The sequence below is a fragment of the Oryctolagus cuniculus genome, chromosome 10 (genome assembly GCF_051225735.1).
Source record: "Oryctolagus cuniculus isolate XC-2025 breed Fujian yellow rabbit chromosome 10, ASM5122573v1, whole genome shotgun sequence".
Taxonomy (NCBI): Eukaryota; Metazoa; Chordata; class Mammalia; order Lagomorpha; family Leporidae; genus Oryctolagus; species Oryctolagus cuniculus.
The window spans coordinates 18,837,277-18,859,687 of NC_142876.1; the positions used below are offsets into that span (position 1 = coordinate 18,837,277).

At 51.1% G+C, this 22,411-nt stretch overlaps 1 protein-coding gene and 1 long non-coding RNA gene across 7 annotated transcripts in view; one reads left to right on the forward strand and one right to left on the reverse strand.

Annotated features, from left to right (window-relative positions):
• LOC103349392 (uncharacterized) overlaps positions 1 to 22,411 on the reverse strand; it is a 41,250-nt gene that overhangs the window by 5,401 nt on the left and 13,438 nt on the right. Inside the window, exons 1-3 of one of the 3 annotated variants that reach the window (XM_008261422.5) lie at positions 7,039 to 7,178; positions 4,772 to 4,918; positions 2,086 to 3,947 (exon numbers count right to left, since the gene is read on the reverse strand). In XM_008261422.5, the coding sequence (XP_008259644.1) occupies positions 3,841 to 3,947; positions 4,772 to 4,918; positions 7,039 to 7,096 (312 nt within the window). In that variant the 5' untranslated portion in view covers positions 7,097 to 7,178 and the 3' untranslated portion in view covers positions 2,086 to 3,840. Of the gene's footprint in view, positions 1 to 325; positions 3,948 to 4,771; positions 4,919 to 7,038; positions 7,179 to 22,411 lie in introns of those variants that run through there. The other 2 variants (XM_089305023.1, XM_070050092.2) reach the window with 2 other exon arrangements.
• LOC108177148 (uncharacterized) lies at positions 7,695 to 20,453 on the forward strand. Of its 4 annotated transcripts, none has more exons than XR_016213925.1 (4): positions 7,696 to 7,833; positions 8,097 to 8,229; positions 8,954 to 9,086; positions 19,738 to 20,453. It is a non-coding gene; the product is annotated as an uncharacterized LOC108177148 (long non-coding RNA). The 4 variants fall into 4 exon arrangements; XR_016213926.1 differs by lacking the exon at positions 19,738 to 20,453 and adding an exon at positions 9,564 to 17,926; XR_016213924.1 differs by lacking the exon at positions 8,954 to 9,086.

Below are 22,411 nucleotides of genomic sequence, written 5' to 3' on the forward strand. Positions count from 1 at the left end.
TTTCACGTTTCCTCCCCGTGGACACAGGGAAGTGCACACGGATGAATGGGGAAACAGCCCGCTACCCGCACGCCTGCCGTGCGCTGCAGGACCGTCGCCGCTGCTGTCCTCACACTGACTGTGTAGGAGACCAGAAGTCATCCCGGGAAAATTCCCCGCGGAATTACCTGGGTGCACAGAGGTGGCGCGCGCCAAGGCGCCAACCTGGCCAGACCTTAGAGCTCTTGTGGTCTGAGCCCGAACTCCAGGGCTGACCCTGCCTCTAAAAGACCTTCTCCCCGACCCCCTCTAGTCAGGGTCTCCGCAAGCCAGAACCGGTCCGTACCTGCTGGCGCTCGCTTCGGACTCGACTGAGATCTCTTGCGCGCCCTCTTCCCAGGCATGGTCAGGAGGACCGCTGGGACGTGCGCCGCCGGTGCCAGGGACTCTTCCAGGCTCCGGCGCTAGGGCCCGCGGTGATAAGATGCTCGCGCTAGGGTGTGCGAAGATCCCTGTGAGCACACGCGCAGCAATGTTCGCCCTGGGGAGCCGGAGAGTGCCGAGAGCGCCAGGGCACGCTGAGCCAGCCAGGTCTTGCAGGGACTCCGCCTCCGGTGACAGGGAGAAGCCAGACTCCAGGCCCCGCCTACGGCCCCGCCCCACGCGCACCCGCGCTGCTAGCGGAGAGTCTGCGATCCCCCGGAGCCGTGGCCATCGCGTCCTGCCTGTGCCGCGACCGCGGAGACCCAGGCGTCCTGGAAACGCAACTGGACGCGAGGCGCTGGGCACCACAGACCCTGCTCAGCCCCACAATTACTTCCTTAGAACGCGGGTGCGCTGGGCTTTAGGATCCATAGGGAGCGCCTTGCCTTGGAACCCACTGCCCGCGTCGCGGGGACTGGGGGCGGCTGGAGGGGAAGGCTTTCCAGGGACAGGTGGAGGCAGCGAGAGGCCTGGCGCCGCATCCTCCTCGGCCATTGGTCCTTAAGGGACTCAGGACGAGGCAGCGAGTGGCTGAGACCTGAGAGAAGCCCGCGTTAGGAACCGCAGAGGAGAGGCCAGCGGCCCTGGAGAAACAACCAGCTCCAGACATGACTCACTTCTAAACGGAGACTTCGGGCTCCCATTCCAGCGCCAGGACGGAGAAGCGTGGGTCCCCGCGGGGAGGGTGAGTGCGGCAGCGGGTGCGGGTCCTGGTTTTTAGTAAAGAGACGTCGGGTTTTCGGGGGTACAGGGACAGGAGACTCCGGGAGTGTTGTGGGCACAGATGGCAGTGTGGGAATGGAGGCAGCACCTGGTTGCGCAGCAGGCAGGCGGGGCTGCCTTGTGCCAAGCGCTGTGGCTCTCAGGTTCTCATTCTGTCCTGGAAATAGCCCAGGCTGCCTTGGAGGTGCAGTACCCACGTAGGCAGGGAGCTGACGCCCTCAGAGCCCAGGCCCACAGGGAGCCACAGCACTGACCCAGCAGTGACCAGTGGACCCAGTGACCAGAGGACTCCCTGGACAGCGCATGGTCTTCTGTTGACCTGTGCAGTTCAGGCTGTGCTTCCCGTTGGGGCACAGCGTTGGTCTGCAGCAGGTTTGTGAACCTCTGATGGGTTACCAACGGTGGAAAAATCGAGAAGCCTGCATTAGAAGCCTTGAGTTCACTGTTCTGGGCAAGTCCTAGGGCCTGACAACCTGGGGTCCACTGTGCAGATGTGCAGAGTAGTTCAGATGTGGTCAAGCCCCTCCTCCACAGCCCTGGCAGCTCCTGTTCCCCAGAACACAACCTGCTGCTTGCCTTTCTCACCTGCATTATCTGCACGCAATAGACATTGTTTGTCTTAAATCATGCAATGGCCACAAACTAGCAAATGTGTATTTCTTTCAGGGCCCTGCAGAAGGTATAGACAGGTCTATAAGCATGGAATAAACCACTCTTGACTTCAAACAGCTTAGTTTTGAGACTGATGTAGGGTGTTTGTGTGTGCAGCCAACAGGTAGATACAAACATTAGGTACACTGTGGCTTTTAGGGGATGGGAAATTCCACCTGCTGGGGGAAAGAAGGAGAGAGGGGCAGGAGGCCAGATGCAGAGTGGGCCAAGGCAGCTGCATGACTTCTATTTGTTTTATAAGATTTATTTATTTGAAAGGCAGAATTAAAGGAAGAGTAAAGCCCACACAAAGGATGGGAGGAAGGGAGGGAAGGAACCAGAGAAAAAGAAAGACACACTCACAGAATCTTCCATCTGCCTTTTCACTCCCCAAATGACCACAGTGGCTAGGGCTGGGCCAGGCCCCAGCCAGGAGCCTGAAACTCCATCCGGGTCTCCAACATGGGTGCATTGGCCCAAGTATTTGGGCTACCTTCCAATGCTTTCACAGGCACATTAGCAGAGAGCTAGATTGGAAGTAGAGCCACTGGAATTCATATCAGCACCCATATAGGATGCAGGCATTGCAGGCACTAGCTTAACCCGCTGGACCACCTTAGCAGCTCCAATCTTTTCCCTTTTAAAGAACATTATATTGCAATTGTGAAAATATTCATAATTTCTCCTGAAAGATCAGTTTTCATAGCATAGCCAGGTGGCAAAATGCATTTTACAGATTTTTATAACTGAGTACTTGTTTTACTAAATCTCAATTAAATTACTTAGGATTGAGTCCTGTTCCTATTATCGCTGATTATAAAAAACAAATCCTACTCTTTATCATTTAATATTAAATTTGTAAGAGTTCTACTGCTAAGAGGTAACTCTTGTGTACTTGTTTTCAATTCTTTTCAAAGTTATTTTCCAGTTTTCCATACTTTCTATGAATCCCCACTGGAACACATTAAGTGAAAAGTCATCGGAACAGGAACAAATCGATTTAAGTCAAAACAAATGAATTATCAAATTATTTTACCTTCTGTAGTGACGTAGGAAATCAGCATTCACTATGATATTCAGTGTTCTGAGAATGAAATTTTTCTTTGTATCTAGATAATATATAAACATCAAGAAATACACATTGTGCTAGACAAAGCAAAGACACTGCACTCTCTCTCCTGCCCTGTCAGTCATCTCTCAGCTGCTCTCAGGCCAGGCTGGGCAGCAACCTTCAGCAAAAACACTGGAGATACCACCAACAAGAAAAAAGCCACTAGAACAATTTTCTAAACAAAAGAAATGCAGCAGTAGTTACCCTCCTACTATCAAGGCTCTGACATTCTTCCTTTCAACAACTGGTTTACGTTCTCACATTTCCAAAAATGGTTTCTCAGAAATGTCTACCCGAAACTCTTTATAACATTTTCCACCTCTTTTTCTTTTCTTTTTATTCTTAAGATCATTTATTTGAGAGGCAGAATTATAGAGAGAAAGAGAGAGAGACAGAGACAAGACAGAATCTTCCATCTGCTGGTTCACTCTCCAAATGGCCCATAGCTGGGCTGATCAGAAGCCAGGAGTCAAGAGCCAGGAGCTTCTTCTGGGTCTCCCACATGGGTACATCTGCTGGTTCACTCCCCAAATGGCCACAATGTCCAGAGCTGGGCTGATCTGAAGCCAGGAGCCAGGGTCTTCTTCCAGGTCTCCCACGTAGGTACAGGGGCCCAGGGACTTGCTGCTCTCCCAGGCACATCAGCAGAGAGCTGGATTGGAAGTGGAGCAGCCAGGACTCAAATTGGTACCCACATAGGGAGCCAACAGTGCAGGTGGCGGCAGCCAGTCCTTCCATATCCTTTTCCAAATGCATCTCAAAGCTCACAAATGATCATCCACAGTCTTCTCAGTGATAATGCAGTCTCCTATAAGTGATGAAACTTGCACAAGATGGGGAAATGGTATTTTTTAAAAAAAAGTTGTCTGTCCAGCAAATAGCACAGAAAAATGTCAGGGGACGAAGTTGAAGAACTTAGATATGAGATTCAGTAGTTTTCTGCGCAAATCCAGTTTATCTCCGATGATCCTGAGTTGAGTGGCACATTCGACTTCCAGCTCTAAGAAAAAGCAAAATACCCATGTTAACATGGGCAGTACTCCCAGCTGTACCTGCAAGGGTTAAGACAGCCATCCAAGTGACAGGCTGAATATCCCAGGGCATCCTGCCATTCCATCCACCCATGGCTTTGGCAGCCCCGAACTGAGATAAGGAAAACTGATCCCTTTCACCAAAACAGGTAGGAAGTACCCCCAGTGTGTCCTGAATGTCTGGATTGCTGTCACACACCTATAAATGGGTTGACAGCTAATGAACTGGGGAAGGACACCTGTTGGCTGTTGTTCTCAGGAGCGAGGTGTGCAGGACAGCAGTGCTCTGTCCTCTGGAGCTCAGTGAGCAGCACTGGAATGCTGTGCACAGGTTGGATCTCTCAGAGCTCTGGCCAGCACGGGACATCACCTGTGCGGGGCACCACTCCCTTCACCTGGGCCCAGCTCCGGACATCCTGCCAAGGGCTCAGGTACCACCACCATGACCCACCCACACTTCCAACCCACAGCCTCAGGCCCTTCCTCCTAAACCCCTTAGCAGGTGGCCTGTGCCTTTGATGGGATGTCTCTAGGGGAGAGGAGGTGAGGGGACTGTCCTGAAGCCTGCCAGAATAGAGTGGGGAATGCGGGGAGGTGGGGGAAAGAACACTGGGGGCCAAGCCCCTCTCCATTGCCACCGCCCGCTGCCCCAGAGAAAACTTCCTGGAGGGTCCCTGAGGCACGCGCCAGGGCGCAAACCTGGCCCTACATTGACCTCCCACAACTTAGACCCTGCCCCCTGGGCTGACAGGTTAGGGCACCCAGGGCTCTCCCGGGGCGGCGGGGCTAGTACCCGACAGAGGGCGCGCCGGCCTTGGCTGGGCGTTCTTCTGTGCCTTCTTCCCAGACTTCTCCGCCAGGGCCACTGCTGAAAACTCCGCAGACACGGGGAGGGGCAGTCCCGTTCCGGGGAGCTGAGCGCCACAGCCACCTTCCAGCTCTACAAGGAACGCACAACTGGAGATGAGCATTGAGAAGGTTCCAAATGGTTACTGGCAACCGTTCTCATAGGCACATCCAGCGGCAAGTTAAACATCCCAGAGGCGTCACTTCACTTCAGTTTCATATGCACCTGTTTTCACTACCAATGTTGCTGAAAATAGGTGCACGTGTGTGTGGGCGCACACACACACATGCACACATATACACACACGCACACACACATGCACACGGATAAGAGAGCTAAGGCTAAGAATAAGGGCTCAGTAAATCATAGTTTAGATAGAACCTTCATTAATAGATGAATCAAAATTTGCTATTTTCCTCATGAAAATTTTTTATATTTCTCATAAAGGAATCAGAAAAATCTCCTTCCAAAATTAATCTATACTCTCCAATATAATTTCTAAATTGACATTTTACTCAAAGCCCACTTATGTCTGCAAGCCCAGTGAGCACCAACTCACTGCCTGCCTTGAGAAGAGTTAAGCAAAAACTAAGTGATGTTTAATCACCTGTTTACTACTTTTTAAGAGCTTAGGCATGATAAAGCCTGTTTTAAAGACAACAATGCCTACAACCTAAATTCCAAGTATTCTTTTGCAGTAAGTGAATATACTAATCACTATTTTTTCTAAACCATGATTTATTCGAGGTCTTTTTATCCACTTCAAGATCATGACCATGAAAATTCACATTATCCTGTCCATTTTGTAAGCAGACAATGCAAACCTCCTACTTATGTTCAAGATAAATAAAAACTGTAACTACATAGTAAGCTTTTAAACTAATTTCCCTCTCCACATGAACTGAGTTTATTCCTTACAAATCACTAGCCAAAGACTGAGTAAGTCTCTTAAAATGTCCTTCTTTATGGGCTACAGGTGCAGCATCTTGAGAGGTATTTACATTCTATTAACCGTGAGAGGTATTTACATTCTATTAACCATCTTCTTCGTCTTCTTCGAATGCTCCACTCAGCATAGGAATTTCGCAAGTCCTATGAGGAAAAACTCTTTCACCCAAAAAGGCACACAATGGCTCCCAAAGGTTCGCTGAATTTTTTGATTTCTATTATACTTGGAAGCGGACTTGCATCTAATCGAATTCAGGATGGGCTCTCTGCTGTCCAGGGTCCCCAGGGACGCAGCGGGATCTGAGGATGCTATGCACAGGTTATGTCTGGGAAGCACGGTCGGGAATCGGGACGTTACAAACATCGAGCAACGCAGTCTCCAGCCAGGCGACAGCAGCCCGGTGCCAGTCTGGCCAGGGCCACCTCTGCAACACACCACTCCCTACGCACGCCAGTGCGCTCCGCACAAAAGGGGCCATGGTCAGCTGACTCATCAGCTCCTCAGCGGCTCCGACTTCCTGCCCAGGGCGTCGCCTGCTTTCCAGCGGAGCCCTCAGCTCCTGACGTCCCATCAGATGGGACCCATGGAACGCGGGGGCAGAGAGGGTGAACCTCAAGCGCAGGGACACTGCCGATGCGGGACGGGCGTGCAGCGGGCGAGATGTGAGTGAAAAACCTCCGGGGTCCAACACACTCCCCAATCCGCATCCCCGTCCCGCACAATCTCGTTGTCTATACCGCTGTCCTCTGAACTCAGACGACTTCTGGGCTCCTCCACACGCGAGTGACGGCGAGGTGGCTTGAAGCCGCCATCAGTCTCGCGTGGAGCAGCGGCGGTGCAGGTCGGAACGGGGCAGCGATGAGTGCACCCGGGGACCCCAGGGGTCTCCGCCAGAGGCCAGGGGGTCCCGCAGCATCGCCCGCCCCTCCGTGCGAGGAAGGCGACTTCGCATCGGGGCAGCCGCCTCGCCTGCTCGTTCCCTCCCAGTGGCCGCGGGGAAGCGCACGCGGGGGAGAAAGGGGAACAGCCTGCTGCTCCGCACGCCAAAGCCCAGCCCCGCTCTCCAGCCCGCCAGCCTCCGCGGCCATCGTCCGGGGAAAATCCCCCGCAGAACTACCAGGGGGCGTACAGGAGGCGCGCGCCAAGACGCCAACCTGGCCCGACCTTGGAGTCGGAGCCCCAGGAGCCGCCGACCCCGCCTCGATGAGACCTTTGCCCGACCCTCGCCCGGCCAGGGTCTCCGCGCACCGCAACCGGACTGTACCTGCTGGCGCTCGCTTCGGACTCGATTGAGATCTCTTGCGCGCCCTCTTCCCGGGCATGGTCAAGAGGACCGCTGAGAAGTGCTCTGCTGGTGCCGGGGACTCTTTTAGGATCCGGCGCTAGGGTGCGCGACGAGCGCGGGGATTGGCGCTAGGGCGCGCGAGGAGAGCGGAACTGTGAGCGCACGCACCGCACCGGCGGCCCTGGGGATCCGGAGAGGACTGAGCGCGCCAGGGAGCCTGGAGCCCGCCAGGTCTTGCAGGGACTCCGCCTCCCGTGACGTAGAGAAGCCTAAACCCAGGCCCCGCCCCACGCGCGCCCGCGCTGCTAGCGGCGAGTCGTGGGGAGCCGCCGCTACCGCGCCCTGCCTACCCGGACCTCGGAGTCGCCTGGTGGCGCCGAAACGCAGCAGGGACGCGGCGCGGGGGAAGACGGGGCAGACCCTGCTCAGCCTCAAAATTACGGCCTTAGAACGCGGGCGCGCTGCGCGTTAAGGATCCGCAGGCAGACCCGGACCTGGGACCCACTGCCCGCGTCGCGGGGACCAGGGCTTTCCAGGGACAGGTAGGGGCAGCGAGAGGCCTGGCGCCGCGTCCTCCTCGGCCTTTGGCCCTTAGCGACTCAGGGCGAGGCAGCGAGTGGCAGAGACGGGAGAGAAGCGGGCATTAGGAACCGCAGAGAAGACGCCAGCGGCCGTGGATAAACAACCAGCTCCACACAGGACTCACTTCTAAACCGAGACTTCCGGATCGGAGCCCTGCGCCAGGACGGAGAAGCGTGGGTCCCCGCGGGGAGGGTGAGTGTGCGGCGCTGGGCAGGTGCAGGGCCCTGGTTTTCGAAAGGCGAAGTCGGGTGAAGCTGCGGACCTGTGGCTCCAGGCCAGGCATTGGCCTAGGGAGCAGAGGCGGTGCCAGGCTGCGCAGCCGGCGGTCTTGTGGGGCTGCCTTGTGCCACAGGCTGTGGCTCTCTTTCACTCTGTCCTCAAAACAGCCCCGGACGCTTTGCAGGTGCAGAACCTGAGGTTTGCGTAGATCAAATCCTATCCCTGAATTCCCACAGGCAGGGAGCCCAGGCCCACAGGGAGCGACAGCACTGACCAGGCAGTCACCACCCCAGGGACAGTGTGTATCCTGTGAGGATCAACAGCTGAGGATGATGATGTTGGAGCACCAGATGGACGCAGCATTGGGAGGTACACGGTGTTGTGACTGTGTGGCTTTTGGGGGATGGCAAATTCCACTTGCTGGGAGAAAGGAGAGAAGAGGCCAGAGGTGGGCTGCAGGATGGGCCAAGCCAGCTGGGTGACTGTGGACTGGCAGTGCTCGCTCCATCGACTGCTTTTTTCACATCTAACGTACGTTTTAGGGAATTAGGAGCCCAATGTGCAAAGCTCTTCTTAATTGTCTTCCTGTAGAAAAGTCGTGTATCATTTAATGTTGGGCTTGAAAAATACAGTCATAAAGATATCTTGGCCACTGAAGTGAGAAAATAATGGAAATAACTCTCAGGAAGCAGTAGAACCCCCTACTAATCTGTATGGGAAACAAAGGGGGAGGGACTGGTGACGATGACCGCTTTTAAAACTGTCTCTAGCTGATCCTCCTGATGGGCCAAATAGGAAATGACAGTGCAGATCTGCCCATGTCTGTGCTGTGGCTTAGAGTGTTATTAAAGTTACATGAAACAAGCATGATTAGTAATAGTCATTCATGCATTTATGAAGAAAATGGAATTGGACTGCTGAACATTATTGTGATACAGGAGGTGGTGTTTAGAGGAAGCCTGTGGTGAAATATTCAGGCTGCGGACCTCATTTTGGTAATTGTAATAAAGAGGGACTTGGTTTATTTCTATAGCGCATGTTTGGTAACAGGAAATTCATCTGATGCTGCCTTCTGTTAAATATCTATTTTAAGGTAGCCATTGTGCTAGGCTATGGGAAGACAGTGCACCCTGCCTCCACGGTCCTTCCCACCATAGAAGGACAGGGACCTCACTAACGTCCTGTGCTTGAGGATCACTTCAGAGGTCCTTGTTGGTGCCCAGCAGGTGAGCCCCCTGCTGTAACGCCCACATCCCATAGGGGTCCTCAGTTCCTGTCCCAGCTGTTCTGCTTCCAGCCCAGCTCCCCACTAAGGCACCTGGGAATGTCCTGAATGGTGGCCTGTCGCTCCCCGTCTTCGTGGGGGAACGACACTAAACCCTGCCTAGGCTTCATATCCGAGTCACGGCACCATTATGTCGCTCCCCCTCTTCGTGGAGGAACGACACAGGACCCTGCGCTGTTCTTTCGTCTGCTCGGCCCTCCCCGGGTTTGCTGCTGGTTCTTCCCGGGTTGGCTACTATCCCTTCCACCTCCGTGGAAGGGCAGTTCCCCCTGGCCACATTCCCCACTTCCGCAGGGGAGCGGCACACCGCCGGCCGGCTCTTCTCGGGGGCTGCACAGGTGTTCCTTCAGCTAGATGCTCCCCTTAGATGTTCCCCATAGATGTTCCTGGTGCATGCCGTCTCTCTCCTCCTTTATAGTCCTCCTCTGCCAATCCCAACTCGGCTGCCCACACGCCAAGTACGCTGCTCTCCTCCAATCAGGAGCAAGTCCTACAGTTCATTAGCTGAACTGGAGGCAGCTGTGTAGAAGCTGTTTACTTCTCTCCCAGCGCCACACCGTGGGAGAGCAGATGCATAGAATAAGTCTTAACTCCAGCAACCCAGTCCAGTCCGGATTGCTCCCCACAGTGGCCCACGTACTTGGGGCCTGCCACCCACATGGGAGACCTGGATGGAGTTTGTGACTCCTGGATTCGGCCTGGCCCAACCTTGCCATTGTGGCCTTTTGGGGAATGAATCAGAGGGAAAGAAGTCTTTCTCTCTCCGTCTCTTCCTCTTTCTGTGTCACTGTACTTTTCAAATAAATAAATAAATCTTTAACAAGAAATCACTTGAGTACATTCTTGATGTGCAGACTGGTCCTGGAGCTCTGGTTGGACCTGAGATTCCGCATCATTTTTTAAACAAATGTTTATATATTTTACGTAAAAATCAGAGGGGGGAGGGAGGGAGGGAGGGAGAAAGAGAACTTCTATCATGTAGTTTACTCCACAAATACCCACAACAGCCAGGAACTTCATCCATGCTTGCCACATAGGTTGCGGTGCCCCAAGCTCCTGCTGCCTCCTAGGATTCACATGAACTAGAAGCTGGATTGGAAGCAAAGTAGCTGGGACTGGAACCAGGAGCTCTGCCACAGGATATATGTTTTCCAAGCATCACTTTCCCCTGCTAGGCCACAATGCCCACCCCAGGCCTCTGCATCTTGGGTGAACTGGTGATGGTGATGCCTCTGGTGAGTGGACACTGAGTAGCCAGGCCAGAGAGGGCAGAGATGGTAAAGCAGCCAGTGCAGGGAACAGTGCGACGGTGCTCTGCCAGGCATCTGTGACAGCTGCAGAACTGCAGGGCGGCCAGGAGCAGGAAGAGCGTCTACACAGAGCCCCAGGGCTTGGCTGGGACTCTGTGAAACCTTGGGGCCCAGGGAATGAGGGGGATTCAGCAGTGTGAGGTGGGGAGAAGGGAGTGGTGAGTACAGAAATCCACTGGAGGAGTCTGGTTGTTATGGGCAGCCAGTGGGGCCCACTGAGGGCTCTAAGCAGGTGAGTGCTATGATCACAGTGTAGATTCCAGCGGTCTGGATTCTCTCAGCCTCAGTGTGAGCTGCGTAGGCAGGCTTAACCCAAAGACCCTGCCATTTGAAGCTATTACATTAATTCTCACAGGACATGATACTGTCATCCAAGACAGCCACGGTTGCAACCTGTCTTCTGAGAATTCCCACGTTTCCTGTCCAGGGTAGGACCACCTCCTGCTAAAGCATGTCTCAGGTTGTTACTTTCCCACCATACATGTGGTTAATATCCTATCCTACACTCAGTCCTAGGGCTGTTGTAGAAAATACCACGAGCTGGTGGCTTGAAGCAGTGGAAAAATGTCTCTCATAGTTCCGGAGGCTCAAGTGCAAAGGCAGGCTGTTGGCAAGGCCGTACCCTCTCTGAGACCCGTGAGGGGTCTTCCTGCCTCTCTCAGCTGCTGGTGTTGCCTGCGGTGGTCATTTGTCAACGCTTCCCGGAACCTCTGCTTTTGTGTGCATATGGCCTTCTCCCTTGTGAGCCTGCATCTGAACTTCCCTCTTAGGAAGACATTGTTGTTGCAATACAGCAACTGCACTAAGCCAGTAGGACTGCATTTGACTTACTGCTCTGCAAAGACCCTGCTTCTAAGTAAAGTGACCTTCACAAGGTGGAAGGTTGGGACCAGGACTTTATATATCTCTGGGGCTCCGTAATTCAACCCCAACATTTCCCTTTATAAGTTGCCTTTAAATTTTTAAAAATCTTCTATGGAAACATTTTTTCATCCCATTGCATTCTGCAAACCTTCATAAACCTGGCAGCTTGAATTAAACCTCAGGAACAGTGTAGACTGAGTGAGGAATACATCGGTTGCCCTCTGAGGGAACAGATTTATGACACCTGTCATCCAGGAAATGTGTGTATCCTACATGGTGTTCAGTGGAAGTTGTGGTGGGACACACTCTCCACACCTCCCTCTCACAACTCAGCATTTTTTCAGTAAATGCTTTGAAAGAACTTAAAAGTAAATTGAGTTTCTATTAGTGTAACATACACCCACATTTCAAAATCTGAAAAAAATTTAATATCTGAACACAACCTTTATAAGGTATAAGTGCCTTAACAGATATCTCAAAACATATCTCAAATTATCAAGGTTATGTGTGACAAACCCACAGTCAATATCACATTGAAAGCAAAACACTGCAAGCATTCCTCTCAGATCCGGAATAAGACAAGGAAGCCCATTTTCACCACTCTCATTCTATCTAGGGCTGAAGTGTTAGCAAGAGCAATTAAGGAAGTGAAAGAAACAAATGGCATTGGCATTGGACAGGAGGAGGCAAAATATTCACATTTGTATGTGTGATGTCCTACATACCCTCGACATGCCACCAAGGGCTATGGGAACTGATACCAATTCAGTAAGGTCACAGGATACAAAGTCAACACACACACAAAAGGCGGCATTTCATCACCACAGTGTTCTTGCAAAAGAAAAATCAAGAAAGAAATCCCACTCACAATAGCTACACCCAAACCATTGAGAAATCGATGTAATCCCCTACAAAGTGCCCAACAGAAGATCAGAGTATCTCACGATTTAGCAAGGGGAATAATAAGTGTGCTGGGCCTTGTGGTACACTGGCTGAGGTGCCACTTGGGATGCCCCCAGCCCAGGAGAGCCCAGCGACTCTGCTTCTGATTCAGCTTCCTGTGAATGGATTCTTTTTTTTCTTTAAGATTTATTTATTTATTTGAAAGTCAGAATTACACAGAAAGAGGAGAGGCAGAGAGAGAGAGAGAGATTGGTCTTCCATCTGATGGTTCACTCCCCAGATAGCTGCAATGGCCGGAGCTGTGCCAATCCGAAGCCAGGAGCCAGGAGTCTCTTCCTGGTCTCCCACGTAGGTGCAGGGGCCCAAGCACTTGGGCCATCTTCTACTGCTTTCCCAGGCCATAGCAGAGAGCTGGACAGGAAATGGAGCAGCCGGGTCTTGAACTGGCGCCCATATGGCAGGCCGGCAGTTCAGGCCAGGGCATTAACCCACTGCGCCACAGCGCCGGCCCCCCTGTGAATGGATTCTAAGAGGCGCAAGTGATGACCCCTGTGCTTGGGTCCCTGCCACTTAGGTGGGAGACCCAGGTGGAGTTCTTGGCTCCCAGCTTCAGCCTGGCCCTGTTTTGGCTGTTAGAGGTACTTGGGGTGGGAACCATGGATGAAAGTAGATGAAAATAATTTTTTTAAAAGAATGTGTGTGTGTGTGTGTGTGTGTGAGAGAGAGAGAGAGAGAGAGAGAGAGAGAGAGAGAGAATGGAGAAAGACAAACAGTAGTGAAATTTTTTTTTCTTTTTTTTTTTCTTTTTTTTTTTACTTTTATTTAATGAATATAAATTTCCAAAGTATAGCTTATGGATTACAATAGCTTTTTCCCCCCCATAACTTCCCTCCACCCAAAACACTCCCCTCTCCCTCTCTCTCTCCCATTCACATCAAGAATCATTTTCAATTCTCTTTGTATATAGAAGATCAATTTAGCATATATTAAGTAAAGCTTTCAACAGTTTGCACCCACACAGAAACACAAAGTGTAAAATACTGTTTGAGTAGTAGTTATAGCATTAAATCTCAATGTACAACAAATTTAGGACAGAGATCCTACATGAGGAGTAAGTGCACAGTGACTCCTGTTGTTGACTTAACAAATTGACACTCTTGTTTATGGCATCAGTAATCACCCCAGGCTCTTGTCATGAGTTGCCAAGGCTATGGAAGCCTTTTGAGTTCACCGACATCAATCTTATTTAGACAAGGTCATAGTCAAAGTGGAAGTTCTCTCCTCCCTTCAGAGAAAGGTACTTCCTTCTTTGATGACCTGTTCGTTCCACTGGGATCTCACTTGCAGAGATCTTTCATTTAGGTCATTTTGTTTTTGCCATAGTGCCTTGGCTTTCCATGCCTGAAGTACTCTCCTGGGCTTTTCAAGCTGGATCCGAATGCCTTAAGGGCTGATTCTGAGGCCAGAGTGCTGTTTAGGACATCTGCCATTCTATGAGTCTGCTGTGCATCCCGCTTCCCATGTTGGATGGTTCTCTCCCTTTTTTATTCTATCAGTTAGTATTAGCAGACACTATTCTTGTTTATGTGCTCCCTTTGGTTCTTAGTCCTATCATTATGATCAATTGTGAACAGAAATTGATCCCTTGGACTAGTGAGATGGCATTGGTACATGCCACCTTGATGGGATTGAGTTGGAATCACCTGGCACATTTCTAACTCTACCATTTGGGGCAAGTCAATTTGAGATTGAACATGTCCCAAATTATACATCTCTTCCCTCTTTTATTCCCACTCTTATATTTAACAGGGATCACTTTTCAGTTAAGTTGTGCATTAATTACAGAGTTCAACCAATAGTATTAAGTAGAACAAAAAAAATACTAAAAGGTTGATAAAGTATTAAGTTGTTCATCAACAGTCAGGGGAAGGCCTGATCAAGTCACCATTTCTCATAGCGTCCATTTCACTTCAACAGGTTTCCTTTTTGTTGCTCGGTTAGTTGTCACCAATCAGGGAGAACATATGATATTTGTCCCTTTGGGACTGACTAATTCACTCAGCTTGATGTTTTCAAGATTCCTCCATTTTGTTGCAAATGACCAGATTTCATTGTTTTTGACTGCTGTATAGTATCCTATAGAGCACATGTCCCATAATTTCTTTATCCAGTCTACTGTTGATGGGCATTTAGGTTGATTCCAGGTCTTAGCTATTGTGAATTGAGCTGCAATAAATATTAAGGTGCAGACAGCTTGACAGCTTTTTTGTTTGCCAATTTAATTTCCTTTGGGTAAATTCCAAGGAGTGGGATGGCTGGGTTGTATGGTAGGGTTATATTCAGGTTTCTGAGGAATCTCCAGACTGACTTCCATAGTGGCTTAACCCTTTTTTCCCACATCCTCGCCAGCATCTGTTGTTGGTAGATTTCTGCATGTGAGCCATTCTAACTGGGGTGAGATGAAACCTCATTGTGGTTTTGATTTGCATTTCCCTGATTGCTAGTGATCCTGAGCATTTTTTCATGTGTCTGTTGGCCATTTGGATTTCCTCTTTTGAAAAATGTCTATTGAGGTCCTTGGCCCATCTCTTAAGTGGGTTGTTTGTTTTGTTGTTGTGGAGTTTCTTGATCTCTTTGTAGATTCTCGTTATTAATCCTTTATCTGTTGTATAGTTTGCAAATATTTTTTCCTATTCTGTCGATTGCCTCTTCACTTTCCTGACTGTACCTTTTGCAGTACAGAAACTTCTCCATTTGATGCAATCCCAAATGTTAATTTTGGCTTTGGCTGCCTGTGCCTCTGGTGTCTTATCCAAGAAGTCTTTCCCAGTGCCAATATTTTGCAGGTTTTCTCCAATGTTCTCTAATAATTTGATGGTGTCGGGTCATAGATTTAGGTCTTTAATCCATGTTGAGTAGATTTTTTTTAACTTTTATTTGATGAATATAAATGTTAACCATGGTGATTTGGTGAAGCGTATATTCACGGTGTTATCCTTCAATTCTGTAAATTCTCATTTTGGGAAAAAGAAATGCCAAACTTATGAGCTATTTTGGACGTTCACATTTAACGAATGAATGTTTTTAAAATGAAAATACAGGAGCCTGGTTGTGGCTTAGCAAGTAAATCTGCTGCCTGCAGTGCCAGCATCCCAGATGGATGCCGGTTCATTTCCTGGCTGCTCCACTTCCGATCCAGCTCTCTGCTGTGGCCTGGGAAAGCAGTAGAAGATGGCCCAAGTGCTTGGGCCCCTGCACCTGCGTGGGAGACCAGGAAGAAGCTCCTGTCTCCTGGCTTTTAAACTTGGCCCAGCTCAAGTGTTTGTGGACATTTGGGGAGTGAACCAGCAGGTAGAAGACACTCTCTCTCTCTCCCCCCCCCCATGCCTCTCTGTAATTCTGTCTTTCAAGTCATAAATACATAATTTTTTAAAAGGAGTTGAGTGGTTTAGCTGAGTGGCACAGTTGCACATAGCCATTGCCCTCTGTCTTCACTCTGTTTGCCTGGAGCCTCATGCACTGTGCTGCCAAGTACACTGCATACCTCCCTCAGCACAGATGTGGGAATGCGCGCTGCTGTGCTCAGCTCAGCTCAGCGCCTGCAGCGCATGGCCGTGGCCTAGGAAGCCTAAATCTGTGTCAGGAGGGTTTTGTAAGAAACTCCTATGAAGCACAGAGCCCACATACAAACCTGAGCTGTTGCAGGTTTTACCTGGGATCTGGGCTATCCGTGATGTTACTCTCCTCACTGCTGCACAGTGGGTCATGAGCATGAATGCTGTGGGGAAAGATGGTGTGAATGGTGGAGGGAAGGAGCACACGGTCCCAGAACCAGAACCCGTTCCTTCATCATCACAAGCCTGCATTCTTCTCATTGCTGTTCTCTGCTCTAAGTCTTTCTGCAAAATAGCAGCCTTGGGAAGAATGAGAGGGTTCTCACTCTTGTGCATAGTGGGGAAAGCAAGGAAATTATTTTCTTCCCATGCATGTACTCAAAAAGTGAACACTTGGGCTGGTGCTGGGGCATAGTGAGTAAAGCCACCGCCTGCAGTGCCGGTATCCCATGTGGGCGCCAGTTCAAGTCCTGGCTGCTCCACTTTCGATCAGCTCTCTGCTATGGCCTCGAAAAGCAGTGGAAAATGGCCCAAGTTCTTGGGCTTCTGCACCCACATGGGAGACCAGGAAGAAGCTCCTGGCTCCTGCTTCAGATCGGCGCAGCTCCGGCTGCTGTGGCCAACCGCAGAATGAAGCAGCAGATAGAAGGCCCCCTCTCTCTCCCTCCTCCTCTCCCTCCTCCTCTCCCTCCTCCTCTCCCTCCTCCCTCCTCCCTCCTCCTCTCCCTCTCCCTCTCCCTTTCCCTCTCCCTCTTCCCTCCTCCCGCCTCCTTACTCCCTCCTCCCTCTCCCTCTTCCTCTTCCCTCTCCCTCTCTCTCCTCCCTCTCCCTCTCCCTCTCCCTCTTCCCTCTCCCTCTCTCTCCTCCCTCTCCCCTCTTCCCTCTCCCTCTCTCTCCTCCCTCTCCCTCTCCCTCTCCCTCTTCCCTCTCCCTCTCCCTCTCCCCTCTTCCCTCTCCCTCTCCCTCTCCTTCTTCCCTCTCCCTCTCCCTCTCTCTCCTCCCTCTCCTCCCTCTCCCTCCCTCCCACTTCCCCTCCCTCTCCCTCACCTTGTCTCTGTGTGCAATTCTGGCCTTCAAGTAAATAAACAAATCTTTTTTAAAAAAAAAAGTGAACACTGCCAAGTTTCGGTTTTTCTCTAAAGCATTTTCATCTCCAGAAGTGTATGTGCTGAGCCGAAGCTGTAATTCACATGGATTTATTTTTTCAGTGCATTGTGAGTTGTAGCCAAATTATGATCAGTTTAAAACAGCGCAGCTCACTAGGCTAATCCTCCGCCTTGCGGCACCGGCACACAGGGTTCTAGTCCCGGCTGGGGCGACGGATTCTGTCCGATTGCCTCTCTTCCAGGCCAGCTCTCTGCTGTGACCAGGGAGTGCAGTGGAGGATGGCCCAAGTCCTTGGGCCCTGCACCCCATGGGAGACCAGGAGAAGCACCTGGCTCCTGGCTTCGGATCAGCGTGATGCACCAGCAGCGGCCATTGTAGGGTGAAACAACGGCAAAGGAAGACCTTTCTCTCTGTCTCTCTGTCTCTCTCTCTCACTGTCCACTCTGCCTGTCCAAAAAAAAAAAAAAAAAAAACTACAGTAGCAACAACAGTTGCAACAGGGAAAGGCCAAGCCAGCAGCAAATATTCACATTTCCTACAGAAAGGCTAAACGTGTCCATGTGCGTAAATTTACCCAAGACAAAGGCGCTTCCTCCACTGAGTGAGAAAACGCTTGTGCTTGCACGACCTAACCTCAGCCTCCCAACGTGCGGGGCCAGGGCAGGCCTCGGTGATGGCTGTCCTGACTGCAAGGAGAAAATCTCACCCCTGACTTGAAAGTCAGCTTGTTATGGTGCACCATAAAACTTTCGGCTCCTGCTGGAGACCCGGCTGTGCCAACCCAGTGGTAAAGGACAGACAAGCCTCGTGCCTGTTGGCACCTCAGCACGTCTGAGTTAAGTGGCTTGGATAGGCTCCTAGACGCTTAATTGGTCTGAGTTACCCTTAGTAGTCCAATCAAAACTCATGAAGGGGCAGGCAGGAAGGCCGGCGCCCCTTGACCACCTGGGCTGCGTCTGCCTCCAGCTCTGGGTCTCATGCCCCCGCCTTCCCTTGGCTGCCTCGCTGAGGCAGATTTGTCCGCAGGTGCTTCAGAAGTTGTCTCAAACTTCCACAGCACTGTCCGGGCTTAGGGAGCACAGCAACACATACGGAACACACAGGCCTGCTTCCCTCTCAGTCAAGGGCCAGCTAGAATGCCTGGTTCAGCTCCTGGGAACTGGAGGAACTCAGGAAACTGCCGAGCCACTGTTTCTTCCTCTGTGAGATGAAGCAGAATATTTGTTCCGTGAGCAAGCATCTCCAAGGTGTTTTAAGGACGCCTCCTTCTCTTTCTCTCCCTTTCCTCCCTCTGTCTCCCTCTGTCCGTCCATCCCTCCCTCCCTGCCTTCCTTCCTCCCTCTGCACTAGGTCTGGCTCTGAATACTAATTGGTACTGCAGCTCAAACATGAGTTTCTCTGTGATCTCCCAGACGGGGCCTGTGTTTTCTCCATTGCTAGCTATCCTCGGTGCCGGCTGTCTGACCAACACTCAACCTCAAAATTCCCTTGCTTCTCTCTTGCCAGTCCCCGTTCTGAGACTGGAAGTCCAGTTCCTGACACCAGCTGTTGCTCTGCAACTGGCACTGGGTGTGGCCAGGCTCTGGAGGTATCCCTGGGTGGCACCTTGTTGATGGTGGCAATCATATGGCTCCACCTTGTGCCATCGCTCATACCAACATTTTGCTGAAATGGACCTAGCAAGACATGAGCAAATGTTTCAGGATTACCGGATGGTTGGCTCGTCCTCCATCCATATCAGGCAAAACAACTCTATCGTTCTTTAATTTTTATTTCTTAGGTACCTGTGTTCCTGGCAGTTCTTGTTTACTGTTTACTTATCTGAAAGGCAGAAAGAGGTGGGCATTGTGGTGCAGTGGTTCAGCTGGGACTTGAGATATCCACATCCCATAATGAAATGCTGGCTCAAGTCCTAGCTACTGCACACATCCTTCTGAGAGTCTGCTACTGCACCTAAAAGGCAGTGGGTGACGGCCCCAGTACTTGGATTCCTGCTACCCATGTGGGAGACTGGGATTGAGTTCGTGTTCCTGGCTTTAGCCTGGCTCCAGCCTCAGCAATTGCAGGTATCTGGGGAGAAAACCAGTGGATGGAAGACTTCCTTCTCTCTGTCCCTCTGTCATTCAGTCTTCTAAATAAATAAATAAGTCTTTAAATGAAGAAGAATAAAGGCAGAGAAATATAGAGACACATCTTCCATGACTGACTCACGCTCCAAATGCCCTCAGGCCAGGAGCCAGGAATTCAATGCAGGTCTCCCACAAGAGTGTCAGGAACACAAGGACCTGAGCCATCACCCAGTGCCTCCCCGGATGCCCATCAACAGGAAGCCGGATTGGAAGCAAGCGGGACTGGATCTGAAGCCTTCTGACATGGGATGCAGGAATCCTAAGTAGCATTTTAACCACTGCGCCCAAGGCCTGTCCTATGCTATAGTACTAGAAAAACAAACAACAGAAAGCAGTAACTGATTCTGAAACAGCCTGGGGTATAAGGCATCTGTACAGGAACCGGGTTAAACGATTTGAATGTGACGGGTTGAACTGTGTCCACCTGAAAGATGCTGATGTCTGGTTTGAAGGTTTGGCCCCCAAGTTCAGCAGACATTTAATCTTCCAAGTCATAGGCTGGTGGCTCAGAGAGGGTGCAAGCTTCGCCCCACCGCGGTTTTCAGAAGCAGGCCTCCTAAGTGCGCTCCCCAAGAAGTTCTCCTGAGCAGTTTGCTTACAAAAGCCCAGTCTGATTCAGCCCCACGCCCTGCTTCCTGCCTCACCATTGTTCTGCTTTGTCACAGGCTCTGCATTGCCACTCTCCAGCCTCACCACCCACCATACCCCTGGGGTCCACCGACCTTGGACTACATAATGAAGACTCTCAGCCAAAATTCTCCTCCTTCCTGCCTGAGTCATCTGTGGCTGCCTTTTACTTACAGTGAGGAAAGCTGATCAATACAAAGTCCTAACACCCAGTGTATATGACTGTGACCTTATTTGGAAACAGAGTCTTTGTAAGTGGAGTTAAAATGAGATTTTGGGGGGTGGGCAATAATCCCACATGACTGATGTCCATACAGAAGGGGTCGTTGGACACAGAGACAGACACACACAGGGAGAAGTCCAGGTGGAGATGAAGACAGACATTGGAGTGATGCTTCGAGGGTTCAAAAACACCAAAGGTTCCCGGGAAAACACCAGAAGAGAGGAGAAAGGCGTGGAATGGGTTCCTCCCCTCAGCCCTCACAAGGAACCAGCCCTGCCAGCACTTTGATTTGGGACTGCCAGCCTCCAGAAGTGTGCAACAACACATTCACTCTTTGTAGCCACCCCACTGTGGCGCTTTGTAACAGTCACCCTTGCAACAAGCACAGTCTAGCCTGCAGGAGATGACACCAGCATTGTCTACACTACCTGTGACTGCTGTGAAAAATACAAACATCTACCAACCACTGTCTTATGTGGCACTGGGTTACTCAATATTTTTATGTATTTAATAAGTATAGATTTGCGCACACATATGACATTATGATTTCCTTTTATCCCAATTAAGATATATAGGAGAAGTGGAAGTAAGACACAGATAATTAGAAATTTGCAGCAAACTCTAGCAACTGTGTCTCTGGGACAAAGATTTTCACAGACAGAAAACTCAGGAGTCAAGTCTACAGTGTACTAAAGCCTCTGAGTTCCTTCACTTGTGGATTCCATCCCTCTATGCCTGCAGACACCCAGGGGGCAGGGAAGCTCTGGTCCCCGCTGTAGAAAAAAAGGAAGTCAGCATCCAGCACTGTGTCCAAGGCTTAGAGCTTTGTTGCAGCTGAGTCATGAATTGAACACTGGCTACTTCGGAAGACCTTTCACTGGCTTTCAACACGGGGAGTAAACAAACCCTACCCTCCTCTGTCCACACACACACACACACACACACACACACCCTCCCCTCGTCGTTACTCATCGCTGGTTCAGCCAAGCGTTCCAGGGGAAAAGAAGCAGGCAGCAGTAACTAGGAGACAAAAGCGGAGCTTGGAGAATCGTGTGTACACATGCTCTCAGGTCCTCTAACGCATCCCGTGCCCGTGATGCACACAGGCTGGGAAGCAAACCCTCTTCCTCCAGCAGAGGCCTTGCCTGGGCTGAATGGCTTAAAATACATGCTCAGGTGCATCAGGGACTCATGCCAGGCCAGGGGATGCAGGCTGCAGGGTAGACAGCACTTCTGGACTCCAGCAGAGATGGGTAGGAATGCGTTCATTCTACATTCTGCATTGCTCCGGGGTCAGAGCAGAGAGCCCAGCACTCCTCCAGGTTACTGAAGGAAGACCAAGGGTTAGGGTTCTGACCAGCAATTTCCACCCAGCCTACCTCACTAAGTCAGGCATTGCTCTGAGTATAGTTCTAAGTTCAGTCTCATTTGAAATGTCTCAGATAGTTTTGGGGTGTGGCTTGATGTCAGAGAGGCTCCAAGAGATTTGGAGACAAATGAACCTCCTGGCATTGCCACTCACAGGGATGTGGTTTTAGGCAAGCTGCCCCAGTTCTAAGAGTAGCAGTCTTTTCTTGGGTAAAAACGTTACTTAGTCTCTGGTTTGCAAGGCAGCTGCACAGACAAAAGGATTCGGTGTCTACTCTGCACTTGTTGGAGACCTTTAGATGGCAGCCATCCTCCATAACTGGAGAGACTGAGGTAGCTCTGCTGCCCAATCGCTCTCACTCCCCAGGACCCTTCCACTGCAGGCTCACCCCCTTGGTCCACCCAGTCCCTGTGGAATAGCAGCCTTGAAGCTGGGCACAGGGGGCTTGAGGCCAGCAGCAGGGATCCCTCCTGCAGAGATGAAGTCTCCTGCAGAGCACTGAGACTTGACCTGCAGGCTGTAAGCAAGGAGATACAGATGCAGATACACAGTGTCTTTTCCACAGATAAAGTTGGTAAACAGACTTCTGGGCCTGGCCTCTGCAGAGCCCCTGCCTTAAAGAGCCAGGAATTAGCGAAACAAAGGGGAGTTGAGCCTGCTGATCTCTGGAAGACCTCTGCACAAGCATCAAGAAGAACCAGGGAGTTCTCCTTCCCTGGGGCACAGGAGGCCTGAGTCTGGTGAGGTCAGGACCAGAGCTCTCCCTCTGCCTGCAGCCAGGGTGAGAGTGAAGGTTCTGTGAACGTGTCCAGCTGCTGGACAGACTCTGATTGGGCAAAAGGCCACCCTCCCTCTGCCTGAGGCCCAGGAAGCACTGCCAGCTAAAGGCCTGCTTCCTGGACCCCAGGGCAAGGGATCAACATTGGCGCCCTCTCCTCAAAACGTTCAGGCCCACAGAAGCCTTCCAGGGAGGAGAAAGTCCTATGTCAGGACACAAGGTTCCAGTCCCCCAGAATGCACCGCACTCAGGGTGATGTGGATGTCAGGGCAGGTTCATGGGGGTGACAGATGCGCCACCCGGTGCCCGGGGGCAGCCTGAGCCTCTGCTGGCAGGAGACTT